Source organism: Myxocyprinus asiaticus, chromosome 20, assembly GCF_019703515.2.
Source record: "Myxocyprinus asiaticus isolate MX2 ecotype Aquarium Trade chromosome 20, UBuf_Myxa_2, whole genome shotgun sequence".
Classification (NCBI taxonomy): Eukaryota; Metazoa; Chordata; class Actinopteri; order Cypriniformes; family Catostomidae; genus Myxocyprinus; species Myxocyprinus asiaticus.
This window is the reverse complement of record NC_059363.1, coordinates 32,134,926-32,142,781: the sequence shown is the minus strand read 5'-3', so window position 1 is coordinate 32,142,781 and position 7,856 is coordinate 32,134,926. Positions and strand designations below refer to the sequence as shown.

General features: G+C 37.0%; 1 protein-coding gene across 1 annotated transcript in view; it reads right to left on the bottom strand.

Annotated features, from left to right (window-relative positions):
• Positions 1 to 7,568, bottom strand: part of LOC127411296 (bifunctional glutamate/proline--tRNA ligase-like) — a 55,560-nt gene extending 47,992 nt beyond the window's left edge. Inside the window, exons 1-4 of the mRNA XM_051646770.1 lie at positions 7,431 to 7,568; positions 732 to 816; positions 290 to 389; positions 25 to 181 (exon numbers count right to left, since the gene is read on the bottom strand). Of these exons, the coding sequence (XP_051502730.1) occupies positions 25 to 181; positions 290 to 389; positions 732 to 816; positions 7,431 to 7,473 (385 nt within the window). The 5' untranslated portion in view covers positions 7,474 to 7,568. The remainder of the gene's footprint in view (positions 1 to 24; positions 182 to 289; positions 390 to 731; positions 817 to 7,430) is intronic.
• Positions 7,569 to 7,856: the final 288 nt, after the last annotated feature.

The following is a 7,856-nucleotide window of genomic DNA, read 5'->3' as shown; positions in this document are numbered from 1 at the left end:
TTGATTTGATTTGAATTGACTGACCTTTGAGAGCAGCCCAAATGCAGAGGTCAGCCAGGGTCACACTGTGACCCACCAGGAAGGTTCTCAGTGCCAGAGCTTTATCCAGCTCAGCCAGAGCAGGAGACAAATCTGACTGAGCACGAAGACGACGGGCACTGAACTCCAGCCAGTGATCAACCTGCCACAGAGAGAACAAGTTAAAGGACAATGTAATTTAACCCAATGAAATGATTCTAATCTGCAACCATGACTCATGGAAATTAAGTATATGATGCCCAAATCTAACCTCAGTTTGCTCCATCATGTTAGAACCATACAGTCCTAACGCTGGAGCCACTCGGGCGAGATAACGTGTGATGGAGTTTATGTCACTGAACTGCACCTGACTGAAGTAGAGAGACACAGAATGAGAGAAATTGGGAAGTAGATAGAATGATGGGTATTGAGAATTAAAGTACCAGTAAAAAACAGCTCAAAAGTTTGCTTATTGCTCCTCATTCTTTGAAACTGTGCTCATGATCAAGGAGAGTAGTGAGTAATGCCATGCAGCTACATCAGGCTGGGCGGTATAACACTGTGCAATGTTAGAAATGTGTCAAATGGTAGAGATTTTGTTATACCCATTGAATAGCCATCTCACTGTGATTCTAGACATCACTCTCTTCTGAAAACTCTATATATTTGACTTCTCATCAAGCAAGCACTTCTCATACTGGACAAACACTCACTCAGAGACATGGAGCATGGTGTCTTTGCCCTCTTCCACAGAGAGATTGATGCTGTCCTTCACATGTTCGGCCGCCAACAGCGCCCCTACAGGACGAGAGATGAATTTCAATGGAAATATAATACCTGTATGTAAAGCCATGCCAAACAAAACGGGGCAAATAGTGGGGACACAAACTCCAAGCTGAAAATGGCATGTACGTGCATTTGACCTTTTTATTTCCAAGTACAGAAAAATTTGCCCACAAAAATAAAAACTAATGTGCATACATTTCAAGATATACATCTTTATTGTTCATTTTGTATGCTTGCACAATGTATACTAATGCTTTGGCAGGAAACTCGTGCCAATTCAGATTCCTTTAACCCTTAAAATGCATATCTCGGGTATTTAGTGACTCGGGACCTCATTCCAACCCCTGTGCCTCATCCATTTTTTGGAGTTGTGCCTATACAGGTGCATCTCAATAAATTAGAATGTCGTGGAAAAGTTCATTTATTTCAGTAATTCAAATCAAATTGTGAAACTCGTGTATTAAATAAATTCAATGCACACAGACTGAAGTAGTTTAAGTCTTTGGTTCTTTTAATTGTGATGATTTTGGCTCACATTTAACAAAAACCCACCAATTCACCATCTCAAAAAATTAGAATACATCATAAGACCAATAAAAAAAACATTTTTAGTGAATTGTTGGCCTTCTGGAAAGTATGTTCATTTACTGTATATGTACTCAATACTTGGTAGGGGCTCCTTTTGCTTTAATTACTGCCTCAATTCGGCGTGGCATGGAGGTGATCAGTTTGTGGCACTGCTGAGGTGGTATGGAAGCCCAGGTTTCTTTGACAGTGGCCTCCAGCTCATCTGTATTTTTTGGTCTCTTGTTTCTCATTTTCCTCTTGACAATACCCCATAGATTCTCTATGGAGTTCAGGTCTGGTGAGTTTGCTGGCCAGTCAAGCACACCAACACCATGGTCATTTAACCAACTTTTGGTGCTTTTGGCAGTGTGGGCAGGTGCCAAATCCTGCTGGAAAATGAAATCAGCATCTTTAAAAAGCTGGTCAGCAGAAGGAAGCATGAAGTGCTCCAAAATTTCTTGGTAAACGGGTGCAGTGACTTTGGTTTTCAAAAAACACAATGGACCAACACCAGCAGATGACATTGCACCCCAAATCACAGACTGTGGAAACTTAACACTGGACTTCAAGCAACTTGGGCTATGAGCTTCTCCACCCTTCCTCCAGACTCTAGGACCTTGGTTTCCAAATGAAATACAAAACTTGCTCTCATCTGAAAAGAGGACTTTGGACCACTGGGCAACAGTACAGTTCTTCTTCTCCTTAGCCCAGGTAAGACGCCTCTGACATTGTCTGTGGTTCAGGAGTGGCTTAACAAGAGGAATACGACAACTGTAGCCAAATTCCTTGACATGTCTGTGTGTGGTGGCTCTTGATGCCTTGACCCCAGCCTCAGTCCATTCCTTGTGAAGTTCACCCAAATTCTTGAATCGATTTTGCTTGACAATCCTCATAAGGCTGCGGTTCTCTCGGTTGGTTGTGCATCTTTTTCTTCCACACTTTTTCCTTCCACTCAACTTTCTGTTAACATGCTTGGATACAGCACTCTGTGAACAGCCAGCTTCTTTGGCAATGAATGTTTGTGGCTTACCCTCCTTGTGAAGGGTGTCAATGATTGTCTTCTGGACAACTGTCAGATCAGCAGTCTTCCCCATGATTGTGTAGCCTAGTGAACCAAACTGAGAGACCATTTTGAAGGCTCAGGAAACCTTTGCAGGTGTTTTGAGTTGATTAGCTGATTGGCATGTCACCATATTCTAATTTTTTGAGATAGTGAATTGGTGGGTTTTTGTTAAACGTGAGCCAAAATCATCACAATTAAAAGAACCAAAGACTTAAACTACTTCAGTCTGTGTGCACTGAATTTATTTAATACACGAGTTTCACAATTTGAGTTGAATTACTGAAATAAACGAACTTTTCCACGACATTCTAATTTATTGAGATGCACCTGTATTTACTATGTGTACTGTGCATATCACACTGAGAATCAATGAGTTTATCCAAAAGCTGAGAAATGTTGCTTTCAGAGGCTTTATATGGAGTTAGGATGAAAATAAGGTGCATTTCAAATTATTCTGAGTGCAGACAGACAGCACACTGGAGGTTAAGTCATTCACTAAATAGGGAGCAAGGGAGCATCCTAGCTTTCCTAAGCAGCCAATTCACTCCTAACATCCGCCCAAAAGTACAGTTTCAGGCTGCAGATGATGTTTGGACCACTCAACATGGTTGGCAGACATGGGACAATGGTAATCAGTACATAGATTCAGAATTTATAATGCTACATTTTATTTTAACATGGTTGGCCGTGATTGGATGATGCTGGCCATTACTTTTTCTGATTTCTGACTGGTAAAATGCTTCAGCACTGGCTATCACTTGTTTGTTTGACAGTGCAAAGAGAAAACATTAAGGATGGTATGATATGGTTATCTCATGACTCAGTTCGATATACGATATGAGGTTCATAATTCAATATAATCTCCATTTGATATAATAATATTTAAATGTTTTAAATGATTTATTTTCTGAAAAAAATGTTTCAGCAAAATGTCATTATGATTTCTCATTAAAAAAAAGTTCTTTAATACACAATATAAATGTTTAAAATCAGCCTGGCTACATTCAGGTGCAAAACAAGCAACAGAACTGAACAAAACCTGTCCTGACAAAAGTATGTGAAAGTGTATACTTATATTTTTAATATTTTTTGTCAATATTATAATCAAAATGTAACTTTGTAAAAACACAAAAATTCTACATTATATTAATTAATATTATATCATAAAACGGTGTATGTAATAAAGATATGAGCTATCACTGTTTGAAATAATGTGTACAATTTACAAGTAAAAACATCGAGTTTACATTAATTTGTATAAGAAACGCTAAAAAGGTACTGTCACTTTAAGAGTTTCAAGGTGCAATTTATAGTGTTCCAGTTCAGCAAAATCAACGTAAATCTCTCAGTTTCTTTAGCTCATCCATGCTGCGTAAGATTAAAATTAATATTTCGTTTTACTTTTTTATATGACTGTAAAGAATAGGAAGGATGTCAAGACACATTATTCAATGAAAGTGTAGTGTGCCTCATCTTTGATGGACACACATTACACGGAGGAAACGATCCGCTTTAATCTCAAGCACTTTTCACCAAAACAAGGCGATTTTCCAGGTATTCCTGAACTTACATTTCTAAAAGCTAAACTCAAGCACTTTAGGGACCTTGTGTGAACCCTGAAAACAGTGTAGAAAAAAGCGCAGTAGGGGTAAAATCAAGCAATAGAGAGATTATGAAGTTTGATGGGTCATTTCATTAATGATCACATGGACAGAGAACAATGTTGCAAATTTCGAAATATCGAATTGAGCCACGATATGGTTCGCCATTTTTTGGTTCACGACATATTGAAATTTGATACATCGTCCCATCCCTAGAGAAAACTGAGATTTTGTAGCCAAAGTAGAAAATAAAAAATTGTAACATAAAAGACAGTATATTTTTATTTGAATGTTTTGTTTTTTTATTATTATTATTTGTGCTTTTCCCAATACACACACTGTTCCAAAGCAGCTTTACAGAAAATCAGCTGTAATGTCTGTAACGTCTCAAAAAATTAATAACCAACACTGCTGGAAACGTAATAAACAATTTGATAATAAAATCTGATTTTCTATAGCTTGGTATTATTTAAAATTTCACAATTTAGTCCCGCTGTCCCCATAAGAGGACATACATTTTTAACAAAACTATTTGCTCTAAAGAAATTTTTTTTTTTGCATGTTTAGTAAGTGCTACTAATTACAAATCAAAAAGGGACATGAAAAATGCACACAGCAGTCGTGCTTGGGAGGAGATTATACATACTTGATTTACATATGACATTGCTATTTGATGAAGAAGCAACGTGGAAGTAAATTATAGCAAGTGTAACTCATGAACAGTATGATATGTCTATTGTCATTTGGGTGTACTACTGAAATTAAGTTGTGCATCTATTTAGATTCAATATGTCTCTGAAGAAAAATACATATGTGTAGCTTCTGTGCAGTTTATGTGTTATGTGTAGTTCAAAATGTGTTTGACAGCCAGTTGTGTCTTAAGAAATTTCAGTGTGAAAATAATGAATCCTTGGTGGACGATGTTAAGTTAACAAACCCTAAAACCCTAAAAGGACTGTAAAAATGACAATTTAAACAACTTTACAGCTCAAATAATATACAAGTTTTAACAGAAGAATTAATGCAAGCACATTCAATTTCATTGTTCCATTCATTTACATTGTAAGTGCCTCAATGTAACCTTGTTTTTCGCTTTTTTTTTTTTTTTTTGGTAATCAACATTATGCCACAAATGCTATCGAATGAGCTTAACTTGTACTGAACCTGGAACATTGCTTTAATTCTTCCGTTAAAACTCATGTATTATTTGAGCTGTAAAGTTGTTTAAATATACATTTTTTCAGTCATTTTAGGGTTTGTTGACAGTACATCGTCATGGCAACGAAGTTGTAAAATTGGCTATAACTTTTCACAGAAAAGGTTAGTTAGTGATTTTATCACACTAAAATCATGTTCACATATATACTGTTCATGTCTTTGGGGCAATACTTATAAAAAAATAAAAAATAAATAAATAAAAAAAAGTGAGTATTTTAACATTCAAAAATTGGCCACATTCACTTTCATTGTAAGTGCCTCACTCTAACCCAGATTTGTACTTTTTTTTTTTCAAGAAAAGGAGGGACAAGTCAAAATAAATTTTTGTGGTAATCAATATTATGCCACAAATGCTGTCGACTGAGCTGAACTTGTATTGAGCCCGGAGTATTCCTTTAAAGAATCATGGGAGCAGGTTGTGCAAGCATGAAAATATGAAAAGCCACACCTAAGATAAAATGAAAACAGTTGTGCTTTCAGGTTACATTGGCCGCAAAACAAATGCAAAGTGAGCAAACTGGTCCACCAAGACGTGCACTTATTTATTATGCAAAGTGATTATATCAGGTTTATACAGTTGGGTACCTCTGATTAAACTTTTGTATGATTGATTACCATTCAAATTCATTTTACTTTCCAGTAAACATTCTAAAATCAGCTTAACTGTAAGCAAAAATTTTGTTATTATGCACATATAATCTGTTGCTTAAAGTGAGGATAGTGTAAAGAAAAGCTTAAAGGGATAGTTCACCCAAAAATAAAAATTCTCTCATCATTAACTCACCCTGATGTCATCCCAGATGTTTGACTTTCTTCTGCCAAACACAAATGAAGATTTTTAGTAGAATATTTCAGCTCTGTAGGTTCATACAATGCAAGTGAATGGGTGCCAAAAACTCCGAAATCCACATAAAGTGAGCATAAAAGTAATCCATACAACTCCAGTGGTTAAATCCATGTGTTTAGACAGGATATGATAGGTGTGGGTAAGAAACAGATCAATATTTAAGTCATTCTTTTTGTCATAAATTCTCCTCCCTGCCCATTAGGGGGCGATATGCAAGAAGGACGTGAATCACCAAAAACAGGAGAAAGTGAAAGTGAAGTGGAGATTGACTGAGCAGGGAGGAGAATTAATAGTAAAAAAGGACTTAAATATTGATCTATTTCTCACCCACACCTATCAAATCGCTTCAGAAGACATGGATTTAACCAACACCAGAGTCGTCTGGAGTACTTTTATTTTGCCCTTATGTGGATTTTGGAGCTTCAAAATTTTAGCACCCATTCACTTGCATTGTATGAACCTACAGAGCTGAAATATTCATCAAAATACCTTCGTTTGTGTTCTGCAGAAGAAAGAAAGTCATACACATCTGGGATGAGAGTGAGTAAATCATGAGAGAATTTTCCTTTTTGGGTGAACTAACCCTTTAAATACAGTAAGGCAATACAGCATTTATGTTTCTACATTCCCTAACAAAGTATACAAGCAAATTATTTATAGCATTTCCTTCTTTATGTTTGCCCTAATCCACTTATGATCATCAGTTATGACTAATAGGTTTGTCAACATATTTCTGAGACACTCTTTTACTGTATTTAAAATGCAAAAAGCTTGTGACATCCCTTTTGGTTTTGGTTTCTTGCAGTGTGCCCAGTCAGCAAGTCCTTAGATATTTAATTTGTTATTTTACCACATCACACACGGCCATCAAAATGATCTCACCCTACACAAACATATTTAACAAAAAGAATAAAAACAACCCTGCTGCACAGAGTGTCTTAAGTTGACAGGTGTGAAATAAACAGATTTAGTCAGTCAGCTCTTTCAAGTGGCTTCCATCAACCAGCCTTGTGTGTGACAGCAAAACACACATCTTCCCCTTAATAATAAAATCAAGCACAGACAATGCTTCTCTTTTGGTATTTTCTAAAAGCAGTACCAAGCACTTTACTGTTAATGCCCTTGCTTTGACTCTATTGATCTTTAAGGCGACGGAGAACAAGAAAAACCCACAATAAACAGTAAGAAATGCAGACAGATTATTATTTACTATGCCACGAGTATATTCTGCGTGTCAGTGCAGTGACCGGTGCGCGAGCGCAGTTGCAAACTTCATGTCCTAAATGCTAAGTAAAAAGAAATAAATGCAACGCATTACATATGCCCTTACCAAGAGGTGGGTTACCGCTGTTGACAGTCAGGTTAAGCGCCATGTCGTTCCTTCCTGTCTGTTCTTCGTAATGGCCCTATCACACTTCCAGCACCAAACTACTTCACGAACCACAAAACTGCTCCGCGCCGCCTGAGTGCGCAGCTCTTAAACGATCCGGCTACAACTAGACCTAGAACAAAGTTCCGGCGTACAGCAGGGGGAAAAAAATCATAAAGCGGCCTTGTCTCTTATTTGCTGTGTTTGAGTGCTTTCCATGTTTCTTTTGAAAAGAGCAATCATGTCGTACAGCAGTAAAATCTGGATTGCCCTTTAGCCAGTGAAACGTTCTGTACAACATATCCTGCCGTAAAGAGATTGTTCATCCCAAAATGAAAATTCTCTCATCATTTACTCACCCTCATACTATCCCAGATTTGTATGACT